General features: G+C 35.2%; 4 protein-coding genes across 10 annotated transcripts; 2 read left to right on the top strand and 2 right to left on the bottom strand.

Moving 5' to 3' along the window:
- Positions 1-431: 431 nt before the first annotated feature.
- Positions 432-5,001, top strand: LOC116173982 (conserved oligomeric Golgi complex subunit 1). 4 transcript variants are annotated; one of them, XM_031491734.1, is made up of 14 exons: positions 432-654; positions 707-868; positions 1,024-1,163; positions 1,217-1,353; positions 1,405-1,606; positions 1,655-1,796; positions 2,664-2,836; positions 2,886-3,155; positions 3,206-3,434; positions 3,485-3,779; positions 3,950-4,378; positions 4,427-4,627; positions 4,681-4,703; positions 4,815-4,919. In XM_031491734.1, the coding sequence occupies exons 1-13, from the start codon at positions 512-514 to the stop codon at positions 4,681-4,683; spliced, it is 2,526 nt and encodes an 841-aa protein (XP_031347594.1). In that variant the 5' UTR covers positions 432-511; the 3' UTR covers positions 4,684-4,703; positions 4,815-4,919. The 4 variants fall into 4 exon arrangements, with proteins under 4 accessions (XP_031347594.1, XP_031347593.1, XP_031347595.1 ...); XM_031491733.1 differs by lacking the exon at positions 4,681-4,703 and having other exon boundaries at positions 4,815-4,999; XM_031491735.1 differs by lacking the exons at positions 432-654; positions 4,681-4,703 and having other exon boundaries at positions 720-860; positions 4,815-5,000.
- A 1,761-nt stretch (positions 5,002-6,762) lies between these two features.
- LOC116174281 (probable 39S ribosomal protein L45, mitochondrial) lies at positions 6,763-7,991 on the bottom strand. The gene is made up of 3 exons (XM_031492171.1): positions 7,859-7,991; positions 7,145-7,813; positions 6,763-7,093 (listed from the first exon to the last, which is right to left on the bottom strand). Exons 1-3 carry the CDS (start codon positions 7,901-7,903, stop codon positions 6,821-6,823), a joined length of 987 nt encoding a protein of 328 aa, XP_031348031.1. The 5' UTR covers positions 7,904-7,991; the 3' UTR covers positions 6,763-6,820.
- Positions 7,992-10,616: 2,625 nt separating this feature from the next.
- LOC116174278 (UTP--glucose-1-phosphate uridylyltransferase) lies at positions 10,617-20,371 on the top strand. Of its 4 annotated transcripts, none has more exons than XM_031492167.1 (5): positions 10,617-10,746; positions 18,121-18,975; positions 19,031-19,169; positions 19,642-20,051; positions 20,101-20,371. In XM_031492167.1, the coding sequence occupies exons 1-5, from the start codon at positions 10,717-10,719 to the stop codon at positions 20,206-20,208; spliced, it is 1,542 nt and encodes a 513-aa protein (XP_031348027.1). In that variant the 5' UTR covers positions 10,617-10,716; the 3' UTR covers positions 20,209-20,371. The 4 variants fall into 4 exon arrangements, with proteins under 4 accessions (XP_031348027.1, XP_031348025.1, XP_031348028.1 ...); XM_031492165.1 differs by lacking the exon at positions 10,617-10,746 and adding an exon at positions 11,890-12,078; XM_031492168.1 differs by lacking the exon at positions 10,617-10,746 and adding an exon at positions 14,601-14,755.
- A 4,155-nt stretch (positions 20,372-24,526) lies between these two features.
- On the bottom strand, positions 24,527-26,761 carry LOC116174279 (aldo-keto reductase family 1 member B1-like). The gene is made up of 5 exons (XM_031492169.1): positions 26,602-26,761; positions 26,178-26,462; positions 25,280-25,471; positions 24,866-25,221; positions 24,527-24,810 (listed from the first exon to the last, which is right to left on the bottom strand). Exons 1-5 carry the CDS (start codon positions 26,671-26,673, stop codon positions 24,768-24,770), a joined length of 948 nt encoding a protein of 315 aa, XP_031348029.1. The 5' UTR covers positions 26,674-26,761; the 3' UTR covers positions 24,527-24,767.
- Between the last annotated feature and the right edge of the window lie 200 nt (positions 26,762-26,961).

The raw sequence follows: 26,961 nt of genomic DNA, 5'->3' as shown, positions 1-26,961 counted from the left end.
GTTCTCGAAATAAAATCATTCGAATAAAATATTCTTTATTTTGCAATTGTTTCTCTTATGGTTGTTCTCTATTGTTATATGAAGTATTATAATTAAATAACATTAATTTGAAAGGTCAGTGGTCACATCTGGTTCATTCCATGGCCAAAACGAGTAGGACTTGGGAGGGTGACTAGAACTGGTTAAAACTGCAAAGTCGATTGATAACTCACAATCAAATACTTTGCATCAAAGTTGTGAAATGTCTTAAAAGTGGTTAGAACTGGAGCATTTACTAAGTCCGTTTCAATTTCGAAATTAAACGTAATAATTTTTGATTAGACGAAAGTTTGGGGTTCTTCGGAACTTATTAAAATTGTTTGGTGCTCCTGCTTAAAAGTAGTGCACTGCATTTGGCAACCTCGCTTTTTTTCTTCTCTCTAACCTAACCTATTTCTTTGAAATATAAGTTGACGTTGACGTTTACTTTCAAAATAGAAAAGCCAACCAATTCTATAATTTTTAATGAATTATGGCTACTTTATCGTCTAATTTGTTGGAATTAGACGTTGATAAATTATTCGAAGAACACAATATATCGGAAATAATTGAAGTTGAAAAATTACTCGATGTGGAAATTGAACGAAAACGCGTCGATCTGCGAGGAATGGTTGGGTATGTGGACTCTTCTCTCACGTGCCAACGCTTTAAACTATAGATATTTTAGGGAACGATACAAGGATGTGTTAACAGCATCGGACGCGATAAAATGCATGCGTAGCGTGTCTGAGGAAATTGTTAATAACATCGAAAAGATTACGGAAAGATGTGAATATTTGATCGCTGGTGCCTCATTAGTAGACGAGCCATCAATGAAACCAGTGAGTTCGTAAGTAGTATATTATAACTGCAATGTGTGGACTACTTACCTAAAGACTAAGAATTGTTGTTCCTACGTCCTTCCTTTTGGATAGTTGTACCATTTGGATATGAATGTCTATGATCCATGAGTTGTGTAAATATAAGTACCACATTTATTTCTAGAAAAAGCACTAATGATCGAACTATGGTGATGGAAATTCGTTTGGTAATGGTAATCATAAGCCAGATATGGGTGTCGCTAGAAAATGAAGATTTTTCAAAAGCTGCCCAGTTATATCTCCTGGCTCAACATACTCACACAGGTAATGATTGAGCACAAGTTGGTTAATAATTCATTACCTCGCAGCTTAATTAGGTTTAGAGCTGTTAAGTGGTGACATTTTAAACAAACTGCCCATACTCAAACGGATGAAATCTGACATAGACGCTTTACGAAATAGGATTTTAAAGCGTACAAAAGAGAAGTTGCAAACTTTAGTGCTAAGTGCTGAGGTAGCTACCATAGGTAATTCACTATTGTGTACATTTTTGTAATGGTTGCAGGAAACTAGCAATAATTTAAACGTTTTGATGCTGCTCGAGAATTACACAAGTGGCAATGAGTTAATAAATATTTTTATACAAATGCGTAAAAGTGCATTAGAGATTGTTTTGAGTGAAACTCACAACACAGTTCGCAATCAAGTTACATCAATGCTAAAATGTCTTGTAGCCACCATTCATTTATTACACGAATGTTTTATTAGTAAGTATGCCTGTCTTATTTTTTTCGATAATAGTTTCTCCGTCGTAGATTTTAACAATTCCGAGTGTGGTTTAGTATGGCAACAATTAAATGATATTATAAGCGAGACTGCACCATTTACTTTGTCTAAAGTAATTCTGCCTTATACACCATTGGTGAACTACATTCCTGATGTGATTACACAATTTAGGTTTGTATTTTACAGGTCTTTGATAGAATATGTGGTTGCTCAGAATATATAAATAAAAAATCCGAGGATCTTTTAATGTTTCTGTCTTATCTGTTTTAGTACAAAGTGTCCTAGGTCGAAGTAAATGAATAACTTTGTCATTATTTAATATGGACATAGGTTTTACGACTTGGTATGCTGAGTAAAATTCTATTTAGAAATTTGAAGTTCAATTATGTCTATATTATTTTTGAGTTTGATATGCTTATGTTTATACGTAGACGAGGGCTCAGTTAAGGTTGCTCTACTAACTGAAGATCCCATGCCTAACCTCCATTGGGAATCAGAGACGCTTTACTTTGTATCTGATCATCTACTCAATTTACTGTATAACAGGCTTATTATATTTTTTGGATTTAATTTCCCTCTTGCATAAAATAGAAATTGAATCTATACTATTTTGCACTATTTTTTTTAAATGTATAGAACCAAAATTGTAGCAAATTGTATGTGCTTTCCATTTCGATAAGAAAATTTTTTCTAACAAGTCACTGTGTTCGAGATATAGGTGAAACACCGCAAAACTGTAGCACAACCCCTTCTCCTCCCGCCAGCGGCATTGAAATTAATCATTAGGAACCTTCTTCCACACATTTCCGAAAAAATTGGAACTACACCAATATTTTTTCAATTTGACGTTTTTTGGCATAGAATGACTGGACTAAATTGGGTAACATTAACCTTTACCTCGTGAACCGTTGAATTTCACTTTTCGGTACCTGAGAAATGGGTACTGATGATAGATAGATAGATGATGTTCTCTTTGTCATACTGCTATATGAGCACCATCGCGTGAGTGCGACGTCTTTACCACCTGTTTATTTTCAGACCAAAAGGGAATAACGCAAATGAAACCTTTGATACCGCAGAACTGCCACAAATAATCGAGAATTGGACAAGAACAACTTTGGACAGTATTAAAAGTGGTTTACGTACATCATTAGAATTAGTAACCAATATTAAAGGTCTATACATTATTCGCGAAGAGGCATTTAAAATTGGTTTGTAAATTTTCTTAGTTTGGATCTTAAAATCAACCTCTTCTTGCAGAAATACCTACAAATTGGGAGACAGTATGTAAAAATCTTAATTTACCTCGCGATTTTAGCGTGTGGTTTTACTTTTTTCAATCCTTAATCACAGATCGCGCCAAGACGTTAATGTTAAAAAAAACATCAAAAAGTTGCTTAGATTTTTATACTACCATCACTAAAGCATTACAAGAGTCTAGTAAAACGGAACACTCAGAACGAGATTTAAGATGGTACATATGGAAAGATGAAGAGTCGGATGTTAGCAGAAATGAAGATAAACACATAGGTAATCTATCAGTGGAAAAATTCAATATGACACTGCTTGGCAATTTGCAGGACTTTCAATGAAAACTAGGGGCTACTCTCAAAAAATTGTGCAGCTTTGTTCAAATTTTGATAATATTTATTTGGATTTACTGGAGGATCTCTCACTGTATCTGTATGGGAAAGAGTATGCCAAGTTAGAGGAAGATGTTCGATTTGTCAAAACGGAAAATATGAAATATGTAGATAAAATTGAATTAGAAGAATGCTTGCGGTTTGAATGTCGTGACATTTCAACCAAGTATGCTATTGAAATTTGCCATAATTTATTCTTATTATTGCTCTATCTAGGGTAACCACGTTTTTGGAACAGTTATTTTTAGCGGACCAGGATAAAGCGGTTTATATAACAAAATCGTTAATATGCGCAAGGTTTTTACAGGCGCTATGTGAGTTATGTCCCCACTTTAAAAAGTCTTCATCCTGCAACGGTCACTCGAACGAGTGGGACCAAATTTGTAATAGTCTCAATGCTTGCAGTTTGAAGTTTTGGCACAATTGGGTTCGTCATTGCGTTTCCCAAACGGAAATTCTGACCAATGATTTACAGAAAATTGATGTCATAAATATGCTGCATATACTTCCCGTAAGTTATTAATTTAAATTTGTTTAATACTTTATCGTCTACTTAATACAACAAAAGTATGAACATCTGGCAAATGATTTTCATTGTGACAAGACAAGACAGTGTTGTCTCTTGTACCGCATCATCACTTTTGTAGCTAGTTGAAGTAATTTGGTACATTTTATCTTCAGAAATGGGAAAACTTAGAAATTCAAGAACAAACAGACGAAAAAATATTCAAATCCCAAATAAAGCTTCCATCGCAACCCAACTTAAATCTACAGAAGATATTTTCGACAATTAATGATAGCTTGAACGCAATTATCCCACACACCTTGCCCAAGCAGGTTCATCTAGAATACCTAGAAGCACATGTCAGCGTCATCTTGAAGCAGTACGAAGTTCTATCCCAGTTGGACTTAAATCAGATACAAGCCCTGCAGTTTTTATTTGACGTGAAATACTTAACCACGTTGTGTATATTGAGGGAGAATGCGCTTTTAGTGTCAAAATCGCAACAAATTTGTGATAATTTGCGCTCGAAAATAGATCCCTTCGATTTGGATGTATTTTACTCGTATCTTCAAAACAATGTGAAGATGTCCGTGTTGCAGTCGCAGGTAGCTCCTTGTTGTCAGTGAATCGATTTTGCTATGTTTTGGCTTTAGGTTATCTTGGGATGTTTGCTGCCCAATATGGGCCAGTTAGCCTCTCTGGGTCTGCCAGAAAGAAACAAGGAACACGAGAACGAACCTTCTATGTTAGCAATAAGTGTTCCTTCCACAACGTCATGGTTCCCACTGTTACCCGTTACTGCACCCATTCAAAAAATTCCACAAGCATCCTCATTGAAGCCAAGGGATTACAAGGTTAGTTTTTTCGGCTGCCATCAAGTTAATGTAAATATTTTATATTTTTTTAGTAGCAGAATTTGATAAAAATATGGTAAATTTTGTGTGTTTGATATATTTTTTGGCATGTATTAACAGTTTACTTGTTCTACTAAATCTAACTTATTTGCTGTGAACCATTTCCAATTATAATGCATCTTTACAGGATAACAACTTGCTGTCTTCGGATGTAAATAAGAAGTCTTCAAATTCAGCAAGTAGTGTGAGATCAGGAGCTGCAGCTTTTTTTGGTTCTATGACTACCGACTGGTTCTCCTAATAAAGTATTCTAGTCTTTATTTCATTTAAATAGTCATAATGTATAAATATATTGTAAATATGTTTTAATAATTGCATTAATTTTTTAATGTGAGAGTTAATTTTAAATATAATATATACACATATTTTATACGATTATGGTTTCCCTTTGTTTTCCATTCGTTTTTTAGACGCCAACCTGATCTTTTACCTGAGAAATACGTACGAGGGTCGTTTTTATATTTCCAGAGTGGGCTGTTATGAATTTTGATGCAATTTTTTTATGCTGTTTTTTAATCACATATGCCTTGTGTGACAATTTACAAAACAATTGCAACATTCATTTTGTTATGTTTCAGTATGTGTCGTCGCGCGTTGTGTATGTATCGAAATGAATAAAATGGAATTCCAGGCTGTTATAAATTCCTTACAAAACAAAGAAAATCTCCAAAAATTATTCTTAAAGACATGTTGGCTGTATATGGTGATGATTGCCCTTCTACGTCAACTATTTGAGGGTGGTTACACCATTTTTAGGGACTCTGGGGTAATTGGGGGTATTACGGCCTTCGAGATGCTAGAAGCAGAAAACTGATGCAAGGTGTCTTCCTGTTCCATGCGTCTATGCACCAGAGTCCAAACTATTAAGAGCTGCTCGTAGCTGATTGTGGCTTTGAAAAAATTGAACATTCGCCTTATAGTCAAGATCTAGCACCCAGTTACTATTTTTGTTCCCGAATCTTAATAACAGCTCTGGCAGCGGAACGTGATTCATTGGAGTCTTAGTATAAAAAGGTTACCTCCGGACGTGGCACCTTACAGGGATGGACTTTCCTTCCCTAGCTGCTCGTGGAGAGTAGGAACCAGACATCAGATAAACAAAACACTAGCTCAGCGGTGGAAATTGAGGGCTGCAAAGGAAACTCCTCACATGAAACCCTTAAGGGATACCGATAGGAGGAAAAAAGTGTTTATCAATCAAAACCCAGAGGCTATGCATACGAAAGGTGAGTCGGGGACTTGTTAAGATCACCATGAACTCGAAGGAGTGACTTCACCGAGTAGCAGTAGAATGGTTGGGCGGGCCGCTACAGTGAGAGAAGGGCGCGCAGCTTCCGTTCCTCGAAACCTTCTCAAACCTGTAAAGGCACTAGTTTGAATTCCTGGGCCTACAGAGGAACTGGAATAGATAGTTACGTGTCAGAGCAAGCAAAACACGTGGGAGAGGAGAGTAGGTGGATTAGGGGGATCCTAAAGCGTAACAGTCAGTTGTCATGATGAACCAGATTTCCTGGGATGAGTTGGGGGAGGTACGTCTTAGGGCGTGGCTCACGTGAACTTTTACAAACAATAACCGAGAAACCGAATTCCGATGAAAACGAGAAAGAGGTAGCCGAAGGTGAGAAGTATTTATAATACATCCACACACCAAAAAAGCATCACAATAACGCCATTATAAAACCTTTGTTGCAGAAGCAGTATGGGATGGAGGGAGCAGTAAGGGAGTAAGCAGTGCTTGGATTGCCACCTACCAAGGAATTTAAACAATTAATGAGCCATGGCATAATAATAAGTTGAAAAGTGGCAAATCATTATCGGATGCGAACATGCAATGCGACTGTATGGAACCGCGTACTGCAGCAACAAAAGAGGTGAGTCATTATTAGAGTACCCACTTTTAGTATCTAACGAGGTATCTAAGCATGAAGAACTAGCCAATGAGGGTAATGGTCTAACCTTCCCTAACGGCAGAAAGAAGGAGGCTGTGAGGCATATAACAGGTCAAGGTACAGGTTGCTGAGTGGAATGAAGGTGCACATTGAAATGCTATAACATGCTCCTCCCAGGATTCTAGATACAATGTGTACATTTCTATTTAATATTAAAAAACTACATTTCTAAATTACAAACAAACTATGTAGTCACAGTTTCACTTTCTGATGGTTGTGCTACAACTGTATCCGCCTTCTTTGTATTTACACCCGTTTCACTGGTAGAGGGTAACTTATGAGTGAGTAAAGTAGCATCTCGACGGGGTAACCAATCTGGAATTATTTTACCGTGAATACGCCAGACACCATATTCATTGGCTAAGTGCTTCTCAAAAACAACATACTCCAAAACATCTTTTGCAATAATTTCACTGCCATGTAGTAGCCTACCAAACCTGTCGTAAACTGCCAACACCTGCAATTTACTTCTAACTTTACCAAAGAAAATCTTAAATCATTTGATTACCTGCTGACTGTGAAATCTAACGGTTATCTGTGCAAAAATATTCTCCTTTGTAATAACATCAGTACAGCGTGCGTGAGCAACTCTGGGCAATTCTATATTCTTCAAAAATTTCCAACGAATTGTTTTATTAGCAATGTTATTTAATATTTCAGGATACGCTGTTTCCGTTACATACTTTATAACTTCTTCTTCATCTCTTGACATCATACACTCGTGCGCTTTAATATAAATATTTTCTGCTAACTTACAAAAGGTGGGAGTATCAAACTCCTCCTCAAATGACCGAATCTTGCGAATTGCCATCATTGTTTTGGTTTTCTTTTCGAGAAACTGTAACTTCTGCTTGGCACCTTGAGCGGACACGGGCGAAACTTTACCGTCGCCTTCTGGTGGTACATAAGGTTCGAAAATGCCGCCCGTCGACGATATGAAATACTGGTTTTCTATCCATGGTCTGGGAGGTAACATGCCTCGCTCTTTCATTTTTGAACGTATTTCTTCCTCAGTTAAATCGTCGGTATTTTCATTAAACTTTGGCAGTTTCACTTTTATTACTTTTAGTTTCCGAAGCTGCCTAAACTTTGGATTGAAATGTTTTGTTCTTCTATGTCGAACTATATCCAAATTCGTGTTTGTAAGAGCAGGAGCTAACAAACCAGGTCGAAAGTCCTAAGGTGCTACGATGAGCAGAATATCATAATACATTTTAGTTACCTTTAATAGACGCAATGCGAATTTATTGACCGAAGAAAGGGCCATCTGGACTTGCAATTTATCTTGTATTCTTATTGCAAAAGTGAGAGTTGCTTTTTGAGGTTATGTTTATGAAGTGTTTAAACGTTGATGGTCTGTGGTTTAAATCATGGCTGACGGCTACAATATACTATACAAGGCGAAACGGTAGATTAGTTCAAGGTTTTAACATCCTATATATACATTCTGTTTCAAAATAAGTAGAAACTATTGCTAACTTTCTTAGTTGTAGAGTTAGAAAGATCAAAATTATGTATTTTTCTACTGAATCCAATTTTGTAATTAAGAAAACAAAACAACATTGCATTTTTCAGATAACAAAAATGTGACCTTTCGATCTATCTATACAAATGATAAAATGACGTTGTTTGTTCACATTATGCCCAATTGCACCGTCAAAATTAAGCCTTGCTTAAAGTAAAGTCGAACTTAAAATCTATGGCAACGATTATTAAGACAATCGTTGCTATGGTATTTAAGTTATGCTTAACTAAAACATTATTGTCTCATCTGAGAAGTCGCGATTGGTTCTAGCTGGAATTGAAATTCCAAGTCGCTCGGTTTTCAGAAATGCTGGTACCTTCTTTAATCGTTGTATATCTTACCTGCATGTTTGCGCCATTGTAAGGAAAGCGTTAAGAATTTTTTTTCTATTTCTTTTATATCTTTTTAATTTAGAAAATATACAAATTCGTAAATGTTGGATTACATTCCGGTTTTGAAAAAAAAAGAAAATTGTTAGTGATTTCTTGGTGGGTGAACCATTTGCTAATTATAGTTTGTAAGATCCTAACCGATCAAGGCTCTGATCGCGATAACGAAGTTCAAAGTTACTATAACTACGAGGTAGACTGTCCGAAATACTAACGCTCAGTAGTGCCGGATTCAGCAGGGGGCAATTGTCCCCTCTCACAAGCCCAAAAACACCCTTTTAAATCTTATGGACAACTTAATTTACAGTATTTACATTACATTCCCCACTTTCTATATTTTAAAAAATGTGCACTATACGTACAATCTGTTCTACATAACAGTAATTGTGGGATGGACACGGACCTCCTATTTTTAAGAATCCCGTGGGGATGGAGTGTCTTTGCGATCGAAGTTAAAATTTTTATATTTACAATGTGCTCCCCTTGAAAAGTTTCTCTGGCTCCGCCACTGACGGGCAGTGTAACTAAAAATTCCCTACCCTACTTCAAATGTGATTTCACACACTTGCATTTATATTTCTGTTTTGCGTGTAGTTTTTGTAGTTGATTATGCCAGGTTTTTTTTCCTTTTTCGGCACAAAACTCGTACGTACTTTGATTCAATTTCCTTCACGATCACGTTCCGAGCTTTATGCGTGCGAGATAAGAAAAATGACATTTATTACGCACGATCAGGTTTGGTTCCGCGGAGCAAACTGAGATCGAAAACCCAGAAAAAAATCAACCAACAAAAAAAACTTGCCGTATACACGCACACCAGATACCACAAATAAATCAGTTATGGAAACAAAAAGCAAAACGAGAAAAACAAAAATCAAGTAACCCAAACAAATACAGTAAACAAATTAATAAAAACAAGATACCTACAAATGAAATAACAAATACAAAATGAAAAGCTAGGTGATCTACAAATTAGTACAAACATCCAGTGGCGGTTCCAGGCCCCCCCCCCCCCAATTGTTCATTTTTTTTCATCAGATTTCTTTTATTTTTTTCCGTGTTGGGACAAAGTTCGGGTTTGGGCCCCTCCCTTTACTAAATCCTGGGACCGCTACTGCAAACATCTAAAACAACCTTTAAAGTAGTGAAGTGATAAATCCTATGTATCTAAAAACAACTTCAAATGGGCGTGGCTCTACTTCAGCATCGGCTACAACTATGAAGTAAGCACGAAACGAGCGCAAGAGGAAATGCATCAATGTATTTTTGATTTGTATTGTTATATACATATTACCTATAGATACCTATACTTATCTTTTTTTCCGGTAATAAAGTAATACGATTATGACAACACACACACACAAAGAAATTAACAAAAGCGTATATGAAAACATATTGAGTCGTTTGATTGATACCTCATAGATCTATATGCATATAATATGTAGTGTAAATACTGAAACGATAACAGGAAAATGCGTACGCTTAAAATGAATACGTAAAAGTGCTAAGTACAAAAAAATTAAAGTAATATGTCAAGTATCCAAAGAATTATAAATCATCTATCACTTTTTAAAAAAAGAATGATTTCTGTATAAATCATATTCAGAACAGTTTAAATTTTTATCTGCATAATCGATGTCACTATTGATAGCTTTGACTAAATCTTCTACTGAATTAAAGTCTCGTTCTGGTCTTATGTAGTCCAGAATGCAAATCCGTAACTCTTCCCCATACAAATCCCTGTTAAATTTGTGCAATATATGCGTTTCCATAGATCTTTCTGTGTTATTATAGAAAGGATTCCATCCAATGCTCATAACCATTTTGTAGATGTCCCCTTTGTTTACAGAGGCAAATCCGTAATAGACGCCATTTTCTAAATCTGACGGTAACAAGTTGACGACTGAAGGTGGATAATTTGCCGTAGGTACACCCAGTTGTTTGGATCCTCTTCCGAACCCTTTCACAATTTCGCCGACGGCAAAATATGGTAAATTGGTCATCGTCGAATTTCGTCAAAGTCCGACCCTGGATATGGCGCGACTACGGACCTGTAATGAAAAATCATAGGATTTCAGGGAGTCTGCGCGTTGTTTTTTTTACTCCCTAATATTTTGTTTATATAAAGTTTAGTGCGGTTTATTAACAAAATATCGTCAATTCAATATGTTGAAAGTAGACGACGATGATAAGAAAGTAAGTAAACAAGTGTGGAATTTTTTTCGAGAGGTTATCTCTACTAACTTTTAATTATTAAGACGTGTTCATCACGACCTTTCAACGTCCGACATGTACTCGCCACTACTATTTGGATATTTGCTAAACGCTAAAGTCACATAATAACATTGTTATTACTTTGACTACCTACCAATTTTATTAGCAACGTAAATATTATGATACTGAAACATTATATTGTGATAGGTTGGTATTTCCTGTTAATTAATTATTTATATAAATGCTAATTGAAAAACAATTACTTACCACGTTGACCCGTAATTTTAAACTAATGTAATTTCATCAATTTTAGTACAAGTTATCATTAAGTACTACCATTTTATGCACTGGCACCTACAAAACTGCATGGTTTCCTGTTACAGAAAATGTACCCAATTTTATGTTATACAATACCATAAATCTCTCATGAGACCTTGAGGATATATGGTGTCAACATATTTTTGGTATATATGGTTGTCAAGGCCATTTCGATAAAGTGTCAAAAGTATATAGGGGAGGTACAAATGGGTCTACTTGCAATTTTTTATTAATGAAATAATTTAATTTTTTTAATATAGACGCAGTTACGGAAAGACTCCTACCCCCCTGAACCCCCCCCCTCCCCCAAAACATCGTCACATTAACTGTCATGCGCCAAGATTTTGTGTTTTATGCTCTTGTCAAAAACAAAAGAAATGGGCCTTAGGGGAGGGGAAGGGGGTCAGCTTGAGCATCTAGTTTCAAAAACATTGAAAAAAATTTCAGAATTTTTCAGAAAAAGTGCTTGCCTCAAGGGAATGATGATCAATAATTATAAAGGTAGGTGTACACAAAAACTTCAGAAAACCGTTCAGACCTGTCACAATTATATGCCTTTTTTGCCAAATTTTTGCTTTTTAAAAAAAATTTTTTTCTTTTCATTCTGCTCTCCCTGGAAACTGCGTAATTTGTTTAGCACATTACGTGGTTGCTAATTGGCAATTAAAAATCTCTAGGTAAATACATACTTCTATACTTAATCATATTCGAATACATTAAAGATCAGTATCAACTTTATAAACCTGAAGAACGCGTTGACAAAATTATTTAACTTGTAATTACAAATATAGAGGTTTAATTTAATTTTGTAAAATGGTCATAAATGGGATAATTTGGTTTAATATTCGCTGTACTTAAATCTAAAAATAGGCCTATTATTCACGGTCACTTTGTATTAATAAATGTAAATTTAATACCACTTTACTGTAAGTGCAGTTTGAAGAGTTATTTTCAATCATGGTGTACACAAAACCTACCAAAACGATGACAAACATGGTAAGAGATTCATAATTTGATAATTAGATTTTTGCACAACCACTCAGATTGATTATTATATTTATTATTCAATTATTTACGCCTTTATAAAAATCCTATCATGCAATAGAAATGAAAATGATACCTTTACTCACGTTTGAAATATGTACTTCGTTGTCGCACACTAAATTAATCAAAACTGTACCAGGAAGAGATTTATGGAAATGGGTCGATGTCGGATAAGCAATATCTCAAAATGAGGAAAACTCGAAACAAACTATAAATTTGAACATTTCGTATTATTAAATTTGCAAAACATTAGCAAATGGTTCAGTGTAGCTTTTACTTGTCTTAGGGACTACAAAAATGTGAATATGCGGTGGAATAATGTTTATCATAGTGATTATCACAGGATAGTCGATAGACGGAATAAATAATGCTGTAATTAATTAGGCAAGCAACTAATCAGTATTAGACCCTTATCCAGTCATATACCTTTATAATATAATAAAAACAAGACAAAATTTAAGTAAATATTTTTAAAATATAACTAATTACCACGCCCACCTTTAATTAACTTAACCACGTACGTAACCAAATCTTCTCAAGAAAGCAATTCTCCGATCGTCCGATTTTTCCTCGAATTTTTCCTTGTTCTTTTTCAAAACTGACCTGGTAGTTATTGTAACCTTGTATCTTGAAAATTATTTGTTTGATCGCAAAAGTGTAATAAGATTTTCTAAGCCCCCGTGTCCTTAGCAGCATTGAAATGGCTGCACAGTTTTCCCTTAGGATTTGGTAATTAATTTCAACTTTCGTAATAAAATAACACGTAGGATTATGCGGCTGACTATTCGTTCTTATCCTTCGATTATACGGCTTCGTCTCCAACCTTTAATTGAAAATGAACTTTTACGCAATCCAAAAAAAAATGCTGGGCTCAAGTATCATAGTTTCGCTGAAAGTTTGGCGAAGATCCCTTTCTCCCACCAAATTTTTACTTATGTACTCGCCGAGTTAAAAACCCGAAACGGACCTAACGAGAACTATGCTTGTTTTTTATACGTGTATAAATACTTAGAGGTATTATTATTATTATCCCTCTCTTGTTTTAGGCCCTCAACAGGCATGCGCCCAATTACAGAGCGACCCGCATAATGCTATTTAGAGGTATTGTAAAATGCGCGACCATCATGCTCCGTAAGGACTTATCTATTCCCACTGGCATCATAACTTAGTGCATTTCATTTTTTCGCATTTAGGTCCGTTCTTTTTCATTATGGAGCGTTACACGTAAAAAATTTCCTATAATGGCAATTTTGTAAAATTTGAAACCAAAATTTTCTAAGACTAAAGCGACCACCTGTTACACTGTGTAATTTTTTTTTTATTACATACTGACCCCGTAGCCTGAAACCGAGCCTGAAACTTACGCACCAACTCAGTGACAAAGTCGGAATTTTCTGGTTTTCTTCAAACAGTATGATACCTAATTACTGTTTAATTGCGCAACTTTTCTCTAATTTGACCATCTTCGTGTCTTCTACAGTTTTGGAAATTACCCTGATAGACATCTCTATCTTGAACACACTGTTGAATAGGTATACAAAAAATATGTCGCGTCACACTTAATTGATATATTATGATTGGTAAAAGGGGGAAATTGTAAGGCACTAAAAATGTCTAAGAATGTTAGAAGGGCGTCATGCTTGATTTCCATATATAAAATAAACCCTCTTTGTTTTCTAAAGAATACATATTATGTATACCCTTGGCCACATTAATAAAATCTCAATCACACGAAAGCTGTAGTCGAATAAAGATCGTCTTTACTTTACGTCTGTGTTTTATTGCAACTACCCCATTAACCCATTAATACACACTGTATATTAGTCCACTTATTAGCCAAAGTATCATTTTCTTCAAGAATGTATTACGACCATTACATAGAACAATTTTGAGAAACTCCCGGAAAATAGCAATGATCATTAACCATTTTCTTTCAATATGTAAAAAATACAAGTACGTTCAATTTAGAAAAATGTTAGTTTATTGAATATCTCACTATAACCCGGTGATCATTTTACATAATTACACTGGTAAGCCAAAATGATTCCTATTTGCCGACTTCGTAGCTATATAGTAATAAGAAAGTTAGCAATATTGTACCGATATCAGTTAGAACACACTGTATACAAGGTTTCAAACCTTTGAGACATTCTTTATGTAATGTATGCATTTACAGTCAGAATGTGCACATATACTTACACAAAGACGTTGATTTCCTAGAGTTAATTTAATTTAGCAACCTATATCACTATTACAGGGGGTAATAATTGACACTTAGGTACAATTTGCACTTTCTTTTTAATGCAGCACGCACACTATAAAAGATAGTGAAGTAGTTGTATTAATTACTGTATTATGCTTTATCACGAATTTAAATTACTGGTACAATTATCAATGTCACATGCACACATGACATGAATTGTAGTATAGTACCGTTGTTGCATAACAAGATCACATCCACTTTTCAGTAGCAATACTTTTACTCCTTGATAAGAAACGTTTCTGGGTGATAAGTTATCAATATTATAAATGTGGTAAATATCTCAGTCGCTTAATGATTTAAATAGTTTTGTGTGGAGACGTGAGAGTAGGTGTTTCATACATCATTATGACTTCCCTTTACGACAAGGTAATTTTTAATGTGTCCAAAGAGCGCTATAATATAGATTGCAAAGGGGGAGCTTTTTGAAAAAATGTGTGACGGTAGATAATAATCATAGTGATGACTGACTCGTGGGAATTTTGTTGACGATTTTTTGAATGGATGCGAAGAACTTTTGTTTTCTGCAGAAGCGTTCGAGAATGTTCGTGTCTGTATGTCTGTGCGTGCACGATCACGTAATCAAGTTTTTAATACATAATGACTTCCATAATATAGTTGTATGGTGGCCTTGGTTTTGCAAAATTAACTTATCTTGCCAGCGGGATTGTACTCCAAACACATACGCGCGTGGGTGTGTATTTTGTTAATTTTTTCAGGTTACATTTTATGAGGATTAATTTCGTTTTGATAACAGTGATGTCATCATCAGCAAACAACTTCTTTGCTGGCAATCGCTGGTATTGCTTTACGTTGCAAGTTGACTTTTACGCGAATTTTGCTTGTTATACCTACGCCCGTTCTTGTCAGTTTATAGCAAATAGCAATTTGTAGGTACATCCATAATTTGGTGGAGTAGTAGGTACTCGAGTAGGTAGTATTACACTCAATGTCGGATTACTGATTTTCGCCAAGGAAAGTTATGCTATTAGTTTACATTTATCCGTCTTCGTTAGTCCCAACTACTTCTTCAATTTTGTAGATAATTTGTGCATTCTATTTTGTATTTTGGGATGTTTGCAAGTATCAAACAATTCCTATCGGTGAGCAGCTGAGAGAGACGAGTATGATTTCATGATTCATAAATAAAGCTTTTAAGTGTAAACGCACACTTCCTAATAAAAACAAATGATACACTTCAAAATGGTCAACGAATTTTGTTTTGTTTGGAGGCCCCGGGTAAAGAGTCCACGGCGCTACTCTATTAATCTGGCGGCTATATGACGGACACGCCTTGTAGTGTATGAATTTGAAAATTGGAATCAAATCATGTAATTGACGCCAAATCGTTTTACTATAAATACAACACTATTATTGTGACACCTTGACCTTAATGACGCTGTTATTTAACTCTTCTATATTTACGTATATTGGGAATATTCCGTTTTAATTGAAACGTTTTCGTGATAATGCAATGTTAGCGGTGACTTTTAAAAACTAAATATAGATCTACTATTATTCCTATGCTTTTGCACTTTTTTTTCTGTCATTGAATACTGCATTTCTGTCTGAATGTTTATACCCGAAATCGAGAGCAATCCATCTAAACGGAATCCATTAAAAATCACATTATTGGTTCCCTTCGGAGCGCTAACACTGTAAAAGCTGTTTTAAGTTTTTTGCGCACCCATAGAACACCAGTGCCAAAGACCACTCTGTCTCATCCAATGACTATAGCAACTCCTCTTGACGGCTGAAACTAGTAAAAATGGGATAAAAAGGTTTGCATCGATAGCTTTTCATAATTTAAAGGGATTTTGTTGAAGAAATGGTAGAACCAATCGCCCGTTGGACAGTTGTTGTCTAGGTTGTTGTGGGTTGTTATAAGTTATTACTACGGTTTTGCATTTGGTGTAGGTAAATGAATAATAAATGTATTTATACCAACTCCAAAACCAATAATGACAAGGCCCTATCGAAGGTATGTGTGCAAGGGCTTAAGACCATAAAAATACGATTGTATGCATTATGTTTCTTGATTTTTGCAAACTACAAGTTTGTGTTAGCGAAACGCAGTTATGTAAAAGTAGAACACGGACACCTATCACCATCTTGGATTTTAACCGGTCGTGGTCTATGGCCTTTGGATTTTGGTCCAAGGTCCTTGTTCTAGGGTGCAAGGTCCTTGTCAGGAATTTCCCCGGCAGAAGTTACGTAAATAAGAATAAGTGACCTTATGGTGCAAGTGGCGTGACCGTATTTTGTTACAAGGTTGTGATCTGGGATTTTCTCAGTTGTGTAACTAAGGAATTACCTTGTTTGCGATGCAAGGTTGTTGAAACCGAAGGCTATTCCAATGAGATTAATTCAATTGGTTAGATATATGCAATTGTTTATTGTCTTTGTTGCAATAAACATTAGTATTGAATAGTTAATGGTGAAACAAATAGGTATTGAAATCCTAAGCTACTATTAAAAAATGACAAATTATGCATTTTACAGTACTGTATTTTTATACATCTACCTAACGTTTTCCTAATTCTTGTTATAAGCGCCTATACGTAGAGGCGTTTGTTCAAGCTCCCTTTATCGAGAAAACAATTTTTATTTAATTTTTCATATGCAAATTTCAAATGAGGTCCGTGGACCACCAAAATGAAATTTTTAAAAATCATCTTTATGTATGTGCGGGTGCGCGCGCCTGTGTGTAACGCTTTCTTGTCACCACGATACAGGTCGCAAGCTTTAAGTTTAGGAAGAACATGAATTAGGAAAACATGATATGTATGTAAACACAGAGCCTTTATTGTTTTACTTGAATGCTTTGCTTTTTCTTCTTTGTAAAATTTGAAAATGCATAATTTGCCATTTTTTAAGAGTAGCGAAGTTTTTCAATATGAATTATTTAACTTATATGGAAGTAACGGTTTTACCTTTTACTATTCAGTACTTCAATTTTGATTTGCCATAATAACAATAAGAAATTCCATATATCTAACAATTGAATTAACCTCATTGCAATAACCTTTTTCTCGTTTTGAACGATCTTACACCACAAACAAGGTCACTCTCTAGTTACATCACTGGGGAATTCCCAGGGTACGACCTTGAAACAAAACAAGGTCACGCCTTAGGTAGTTATAGCACTGGAAAATCCCAGGCCAGGACCTTGCACCATAAAACAAGGTCACTTCTTAGTTACGTTACCGGAAACCCCCAGACCTCGACCTGGGTCCAGAATCCAAGACAGCAACCACGGCCTTGAGCCAAATTTCAGGTCATGACCTGAAGGGTCACGAAATCCAATATGGCGGGAGGTTCCCGTGTTCTATTTATAGATGGTACGTAAGCGTGGTTTTGTTTCTTTTGTTTGCTTTCAACATTGTCGTTGCCACAAACAGAATTGAGATATTTAAAAACACTTGGCCACTGGGCGCCGTATGTTGAATTTCTTCTTTTGAAAAATTCCTCTCAAAATTTGTGCGTACCAATGAAGGAAAATTTCGAGGGCAGATTTTTATGTAAGTCTACTGACATTTGCTGGATACACCCTTGCTCTTTTGTTGTTGGCCCATGGAATAAAATGGACAAACTTGGTTTGGCGCAACAGAATTGTTTATACTGCTTCTTTCACAACTAGTCATGTTGAATAGTACTGATATTCGATGGCCAGGGGTTCGTCTTGTACTCTCGATCCACAACAAAGTGTATTAACAACTTATTTTCTTCTGCAGGTGAGAGGACACGCAAGGTCAGCTAGTGAAAACCGCGATTTTAGGGAAGCAACCAAACGAGATGCCCTCAATCAATTAAGGCAAGAACTAGATAACCTAATTGAAGACGCTCCTGCCGAAAACCAACCCAAACTAAAGTCAGAACTCAGCAATGGTTTCGCGAAACTCTTCATGCGATTTTTGGAAGAGGAAGGTCCCTCTGTCAATTGGGAAAGTATCGAGAGGCTTCCCGGCGATGCCGTTATTGATTACAACACCCTTAAAACACCGACCACCGATCTCATACATCAGATGCTTTCGAAATTGATCGTAGTTAAGCTCAATGGTGGTCTTGGCACGTCAATGGGTTGCCATGGGCCAAAATCGATCATATCAGTTAGGAATAATTTAACCTTTTTGGATCTTACTGTACAGCAAATAGAGCACCTAAATAAAACGTACAAAACAAATGTGCCGTTAGTCTTAATGAACTCCTTCAATACGGACGAGGATACTGAGAAGGTAATACGAAAATATAAGAATTTAAATGTAGAAATACATTCGTTTAATCAATCGTGTTACCCTCGAATCAATAAAGAGACGCTGTTACCTATAGCGAAGAGTCCGAATTTTGAAGATGATCTTGAAGCATGGTACCCACCGGGGCACGGTGATTTCTACCAGAGTTTTAAAAACTGTGGACTTTTGAGAAAGTTTCTTGACAAAGGTCGAGAGTACTGCTTTATTTCCAATATAGATAATTTGGGCGCTACAGTTGATTTTAATATTTTGGATTTATTGTTAAATCCCAATCATAAGGATATAAAACACGAATTTGTTATGGAAATGACTGATAAAACTAGAGCTGACGTTAAGGTAAGGACAACTGTTTTTACAAAATCCAAAATTAGTTATTTAATGCTGTTTTCAGGGTGGTACATTAATTCAATATGAACACAAGTTACGTCTTCTTGAAATTGCTCAGGTGCCAAAAGAGCATGTAGATGATTTTAAATCAGTAAAAACATTTAAGTTTTTCAATACAAATAATATTTGGGCCAAACTTGACGGTAAGATATTGCTGTTTTCTAATAATCTGTTTCACCTCATTTCAATTGTAAAATCGGTAAGTGGAAACTACAGCAACCCATTTATAATAGTTGAAGCAAAAGTCTAAAACATTAGGATGCAGTATCCAAATACTTTACAATGCTTATTATTCATATTTAAAAGTAGTTTTTTTTTATTAATGTAGTTCTATACAATTTATCTTCTATAAATTTTTTCATATCTATTTGGGCGTTTTGAAATAAATGCGCGTAACCGTGATTTTCGTAAGAAAATTTCATAATTACACTATTGGAAGTTTGATAGACTGAGCTGAAATTGTCTTCTCTTACATTCCATACACCATAAACTATAATCACTTTGTGTTAATTTGATATACTAAAGATAGGAAGCCATACACCCCTCTCAGTCGATGCTGTGTTTAAAACAGGCTCAACATTATATTACACTTTTTTAATCTTGCCTAATTTGTAGCTATTGACCGAGTCTTAGCTGAAAATAAACTCAATATGGAAATTATCATCAATAATAAATCGTTGGGTAATGGTTTGAATGTAATTCAATTGGAAACGGCCGTCGGCGCAGCCATGAAATGCTTCGATGGAGGTATCGGCGTAAATGTTCCTCGTAGTCGATTCTTGCCAGTAAAGAAGACGTCCGATTTGCTGCTGGTGATGAGCAATTTGTATAACCTGAAGAACGGCTCACTAGTTATGTCGCATCAACGCATGTTCCCTACTACACCTCTAGTTAAATTAGGAGACACTCATTTCGCGAAGGTTCACGAATTTTTAGGGAGGTTCGCTACTATTCCAGACATTATAGAATTGGATCATTTGACAGTTTCCGGTGATGTGACATTTGGAGCAAAAGTATCCCTGAAGGTAATTGTGTTAAATGCTGACTAATGTGATTATTTATTTATTTGCACAGGGCACAGTTATTATAATCGCAAATCACGGGGACAGAATTGATATTCCTTCTGGTGCTAGTTTAGAGAATAAGATTGTTTCTGGTAATATGCGGATTCTGGATCATTAAGTGGGAAAATTGCCATATTAGTACCATGTGAATTAGAAAATTAATACAAACTGTGTGATACTTTGACATTATTTTACTTTGGTAGGTACCTATATAGTGCAATATTTTGTTATGTTTGAATATTCTTGTATAAAGGTAAAAATATATGTTGTAATACTATTAATTAGCGTATTTTCCTTTTCCATGCTGAACTAAGTGAGGTGTTCCTTATATACATTTATTACTTCACAGTTATATCATATACGTAGCCATTAGCGAACATATAATAATAGAAATAGACTCGTATGTAATAATAGATCATGTATATTTACAATCTAATTTGTGATATCTATGATAATACATTGCGATCAAAAATGAGTGACCGTCGAGTCACCTTTGGAATTTTTGTTTACATGGGAAATCGTACTTAACTTCAACTTTCAAAGGCGACTCGACAGTCACTCATTTTTGATCGCCCGATAGAATTACATTTATTTACTTAAATAAAACACCTTACCCCCAGTATTTTACAATTCATAATAAATTTGTTTACATTGGCCGGATACCCAATTTTTCGTGAAGCTTCCTGTTTGCCAGTGTAAACACCTTTAAAATGGTACCATACATGTGTATACCATCCACCTCCAGTTAAAACGGTACATGTCATTTGTTCGCTTCCACAACTTCCGGTTTACATCGGCAACCAGAGGTAGAAGCTATACATGCATGGCACCATTTCCAAGGTCTTTACACAGCCCATAAATTAAGTTTCTGAGAAAAATGGCAAAATGTGAATTTTCAGGGGTTCAAACCATTATTAAAAGGAGCTTCCACTGATCCCTCCAAGTAGTAACCCTTCAGAAATTGTTTGTTAATGTTCCAGGACGGTTCATGCCAAATTTGGTGATTGTATCCGGTTGACAAATATAATCTAAACATTTTACATTACGTGACGTTTCTAATGCTATTAGCATATAGTCTAGTCATTTAAGGCAAAAAATAAGGCCAACCTCGGAATGAGAGATAATAAGCTGTAAACTTCTGTAAACCTTTATTTTGTCATTCTGAAAGTTGTCTCAAAAGTCACATAAAATCTTGTGTCCGCGTCTTAAGATATTCAAGGTCAAAGGTCTCAAAAATTGTTTTTTTGCAAATAGCTCATTTCCTATGGTTTTAATACCATTTGTACTTATTATAAAAAGTGTAGGGGATAAAATTATCTACAACTTTTACCCCAAACATTTTTCTGTATACTCAAAGGTTTTTGAGATAAAGGACGGTGAGCGCGCGGCGCTTAGTGGTTTACACTTTACAGTCTAATTCAAGGTCAACCGTAAGTCCAGATAAATTGCTTAATACAATATTTTGCAACTGCAAGAATGGTTGTGGTTCACGCTGTGGGTGCAGGAAATCGGGGTTGCAATGTTCTATAGCTTGCGGCCAGTGTAATGGACAAGTGTGCCTTAACACTTCACCCTATCAAAGTGATCTCGATGAAGACAGTGCATTTGACCCCGAAATTCTGGAAGATCTGGAAACAAATGTCCTTGACAACGATAATAATATTGAATTGCAAATTTTCGATCGGTGATGATGATGAAGAAGAAAATTAATACTCAAATATTGCTAATTATAAGATTTTGAAAAATTTGAACTTAAACTGCAAGTAAATTAATGCAATCCAATAGAACATCACTATATTATCATCGTTAATTAATAAACAATGAAAATTATTTATAATTATATATTTTTTAACGATTTATAATCTTTATACCTGGACTTACGGTTGACCTTGAATTACACTGTAAACCACTAAGCGCCGCGCGCTCACCGTCATTTATCTCAATAACCGTTGAGTATATAGACAAATTTTTGGGGTAAAAGTTGTAGATAATTTTATTCCCTACACTTTTTATAATAAGCACAAATGGCATTAAAACCATAAGAAACGAGATATTTGCAAAAAAACGATTTTTGAGACCTTTGACCTTGAATATCTTAAGACGCGGACACGAGATTTTATGTGACTTTTGAGACAACTTTCAGAATGACTAAATAAAGGTTTACACAAGTTTATAGCTTATTATCTTTCATTCCGAGGTGAAACACTAATATGACTGGACTAGTAACACAATATTAAGAATACAAGCAGATGAAACCACGGATAAGACGCAAATGATGATGATTTTGTCGAGCATAATATCCTTGAAAGGACCATTGCATTTATAACTACAGAACCATGAATGAGATTTCTACTACACTAATGTTAACAAGTTAAAAAGTAATCGTAAAAGATTTACATAAAGCGCATTTCCACTTGCATTCATTTCCTATTTGTAAGATGCAACTTTTGTTAAAATTGTAAAAATCCGGCCACAAATATGAAAGATAGCGTTGCACATGTGCAATCCATTTTTGACGTGCTACTTCAATTTCAGTTTATGAGAAGAATTTCATTTCAACGCTTTTCTATATAAGAAAGTTGGAACTGCGCATGCGCAAACCTAAATTTTGAAACTAACATTAGATTTTCCTTTGTTCCAAGTGGCTATGTATCGATTTTCATTTAAATCCCTTCATAAATGAGAAAGTTGGCACTGCGCATGCGCAAAACCAAATTTTGAAATTGGCGTTAAATTTGCTTTTATTCCAAGTGGCTATGTATCAAATTTCATTTAAATACTTTTATAATTAAAAAAGTTTGCAATTCGGTTTATAAATGGTCGAGATGCGAAAAGGGCACTGTGAATTTTGAATCGATTCGACTCAACTTTTGGCATTGCGTATTATATGGCTAAAGCTATGCCCATATTGAATTTCATGCAATTCAGTTCATAACTAACGGAGATGTAAAAGCGATCGGATATTTCTAAACAAAGTTATCGTTCACACACACGGACAGATAGAGGGACAGACAGACAAAGGAACAGACGGAAAATTATAAACGATCTCTAGGATCGTTAATAAACGGCAAAAGTGTAAAATTATGGAACATATAAAAAACGGTTTTTTGTTTTTTTTTACAATAACTTTTTTTGTAAGCGGTACAAAAAAAATTCCTTCCTTGGTGCAAGACTCGACACCATAACGAACCAAATAGCGAAAAAAGTAGAACAATAGCTCTTAAGATAAAAAACTAGTAGCGTCTCAAAACGAGCGGACGGACGGACGGACTGACAAAGTGGCGAATAGCGAATTTTTTTTATTTGTGGAAATCCGCTAAAGATATGGCACTGGGGTTTACCACACACCACCGCACTAACGCAGGGTTAAACGTGAACATATAATGCAATTATTCTTATGTTGTTCACTTAAAAAAACGGATACAAATTTTATCGAACTTCTTAAAAATTTAAATAGAATGGTATACAAAATGGACAGTTACACAAACGAGTTTTAAGTAAATGTGTGTGATATTAAGTTTTCGCACTACTAGAAGTTTCTTTCCTTTTGTTTTTGATATAATGGGTTTTGTACTAATACCACTGCTATATAGCTACACGAAGTTTGCTAAAGACATTACTGGGAGATACTGTGGAAGGTACCAATGCTAGGGGCAAGCCCTGGTTGTAAAATATGTCCTGTACATCCTACTTGGCGCTGAAATGGTTAGCTAAAGATCGAGAAGGATAGAGAACTGCAGCAGACCAATTCTACGGATTGTTGATTTAAGTGAGAGAATTTGATACCTCACAAATTTTTTGAAACTCCTGTCTGGTATGATACATTGAATGAATATCTCAAGAGCTTAATGAATTTTTGGAAGATACTGCGAATGTCTTTAACTTTGTTCCTTTTGATAAGACCTACACTGCAGGTTATCTCGCAAAGCTCATAGATTATCCTTGTTATTTTAAAAGGAATCCTTTTTTAAATTTCTGTTTTCTATAGATTAATGTTAGAATTGGTTGTTAACCAATTGTAAATAAATTTGTTTTAAGCGGGAAAATTGGAAACATCTATGGCGTAAATGACCCATAATTGAACTGTAGAAGAATGAATTAATGAACCACAAATCCTTCCCCATGCTTATGTATTAGTTAGCGCGACTTTCTGGCTTGTTGATAATGGATTACATCTTAAATGGTGAAGTTAAAATTTACATTTAGTTGAATTTACCAAAGCATGTGAAAAAAAATTATTTAACTTATAACATTGAAGCTTATACTTACATAATATTGTCGAAGGTGTAAAATTCTAGACTAACATCTCACATTTTTGTGTTTCTTTAATTAAATGTTCTGTTTTTAAGACTTTTCAGATGAAATCTGCGTTTTTCTCCAATTTGGAGGTCAGCATACCGTGACAATCGTCGAATTAGTACAATAAAAGCAAGTTATTTCATCGTTTTATTTTTTTTATTGTATAGCCAAAGAATCATCTTAAATTCGCAAATTACAAATGTACAACACTATTAAGCAATACATTTTAATCAATTAAAACTGTTCTAAATTAAGGGTTTGTCTATAACAGTCAAACTACATTACCAATACTTGTCAAATAAACTGTGGTTCATCATTAATTTCAGATAAATTAAAAACAACTACCTATTTACTAAAACTAGATCTTCTTCAATGATTTCAATATTCATCGTGGAACGGATAAAATTTGTGGCGTTTGGCACTGCAAGACAATTATTTAAAACCTCTAGTTATTCATAAAGACCCGATATACTTACAGACTGAATGGAGAACTTCGGCCATTGCAATCAATCGTACCAAGAAGAGCGACGTCCTTTTCCGCAAGCTCAAAATCAAAGATTGAGATATTTTCAATCATTCTCTTCTTCGAAACAGTTTTTGGGATGATAATATGATTCCTTTGAATTTGGTATCTCAATAAAATTTGAGCTGGTGTTTTATTGTATTTTACTGCCAGATCCTTAACAATCTTGTCGTCGATAGGCTTGGTATCTTCAGGTCGCAGACGAGCCTTGCCTGGAGCACCAATGGGACTGTATGCGGTTATGGTAATTCCTTTCGAGTGGCAGAAATCGGACAGTTTTCTTTGATCCAAATAGGGGTGGCATTCAATCTGAAACATTTGATTAGGTAAGTAGTACTCGTAATAACGTTCGGAAGCAGTTACTTACTTGATTTGTTACGGGTACAACGGTGCAAACTTCAAGAATCCTTTCAATTTGCTTCTTGTTAAAGTTACTGATTCCGATAGACTTAATCAGTCCTTTTTTGTAAACTTCCTCAATAGCTTTCCAGGTATCTACGTAATCGTAGTCTGTTGGGATAATGCCATTTGCATCCGCAGGATTAAGGTCGTCTCCTTCCTGTTAACATAAAATAAAAATTTATAGTAGGTATAGTATCTATATATAACTTCATACTATGTTGGTATTGAAATAAACCATCCCAAGTTAAGTAAAAAAGAGTATCAAAAAATTTAGGTTACGATCGTGAGTACATCCCAACTCAATGCAATAAACAATAAACGATTATGGCGGTTACTTAATCGATCAATGCGTTTCTTATGTAAGGATTTATGTGAATAAATTTCGACCTATTTTAACAAAAAAGGAAACGTATTACTCGTGTTTATTGCCCATGTGCCAACCTCACCGCGTAATCAAAATGCAGTTTATCATGTTTCTATATTCAAGAATTGAGCAAACGAAGAAGTATCTATCGAACCGTACTGAACTATGTATAGGCTATTGACACACTCACAAATTACCAAACGTTTTTATGACGCACGAAATGAAAAAAATACTCCATCCCAGGCTATCAATCCAATTATTATAGAAATAAATGTGAAAATCGGTTATCGATTAATTTCAATTTGACACTTTGGTTATTTGAAAAAAAAACGTTTTTACAGTGAGATAACCTCTACTATCACGATAAATGTAATTGAATTTCACTTCTAGGAAAACAAGAAGTGATTGCTTAAATACAGAATTGGCTAATATTTTTAACTACAAGAACAAAACTCGACTTTGATTGATTTACCCAAGTAATGATGCAAAATTCAATTACCTTAAATCCCATGGGCCAATGAAGAAGGTATAGATCCAAGTAGTCCACGCCAAGTTCCTTCAAACAACGTCTAAATGCAGGTTCCACAGCCTCTGGTCGGTGGAAAGTATTCCATAATTTACTCGTTATAAATAAGTCTTCGCGTTTTACAACTCCTTCGGCGATTTTTGCGGCAATTGCTGCACCCACCTCCTTTTCGTTTTCGTAGACATGGGCACAATCAATATGTCTGTAACCGACATCAATTGCGTCTTTTACAGCTTGAATAACTTCCGCCGGAGTGGACTGAAACGAGAAATGGTCATTTTAATGTGATGTGATTCAAGTAATCAGAAGAGTATTGCTACAATCATCTTTTTTTAACACAAACTCAAAATTGCATAAAAATGATAAATAAAAATTACATAAAATGATAAATACATACCTTCAGAGTTCCTAATCCTATAACTGGAATTTTCTTTCCGTCATTAAATGTGACTGTTGGAACTTGCACCATTTTCTTCGCTTCTATAGAACTGGAACACTAAGCACTGGATCAAGAGACTGAAGCCTAATGACTTTTGTATCGGCGTTAAGTATGACGTACACTCGTGTATAACACAAACAAGATTTCGGTATCGTTTTTGACTTTTGATCTCAATTACTTAGACGAAGCAATTTCAATCTAGTAATAAACACAATTTCGCATTTATCAAAAAACTGCTATTAATAAGTACACCACGTAGCCGGCAAAGCGACAATGTGTCTTCAGAGTTTCCGAAAGGAATTGCCACAATTCCCGTCT

Source organism: Photinus pyralis, unplaced genomic scaffold (genome assembly GCF_008802855.1).
Source record: "Photinus pyralis isolate 1611_PpyrPB1 unplaced genomic scaffold, Ppyr1.3 Ppyr1.4_LG6, whole genome shotgun sequence".
NCBI classification, from domain to species: Eukaryota; Metazoa; Arthropoda; class Insecta; order Coleoptera; family Lampyridae; genus Photinus; species Photinus pyralis.
The sequence above is the reverse complement of the archived record's forward strand: the minus strand, read 5'-3'. Positions and strand labels throughout refer to the sequence as shown.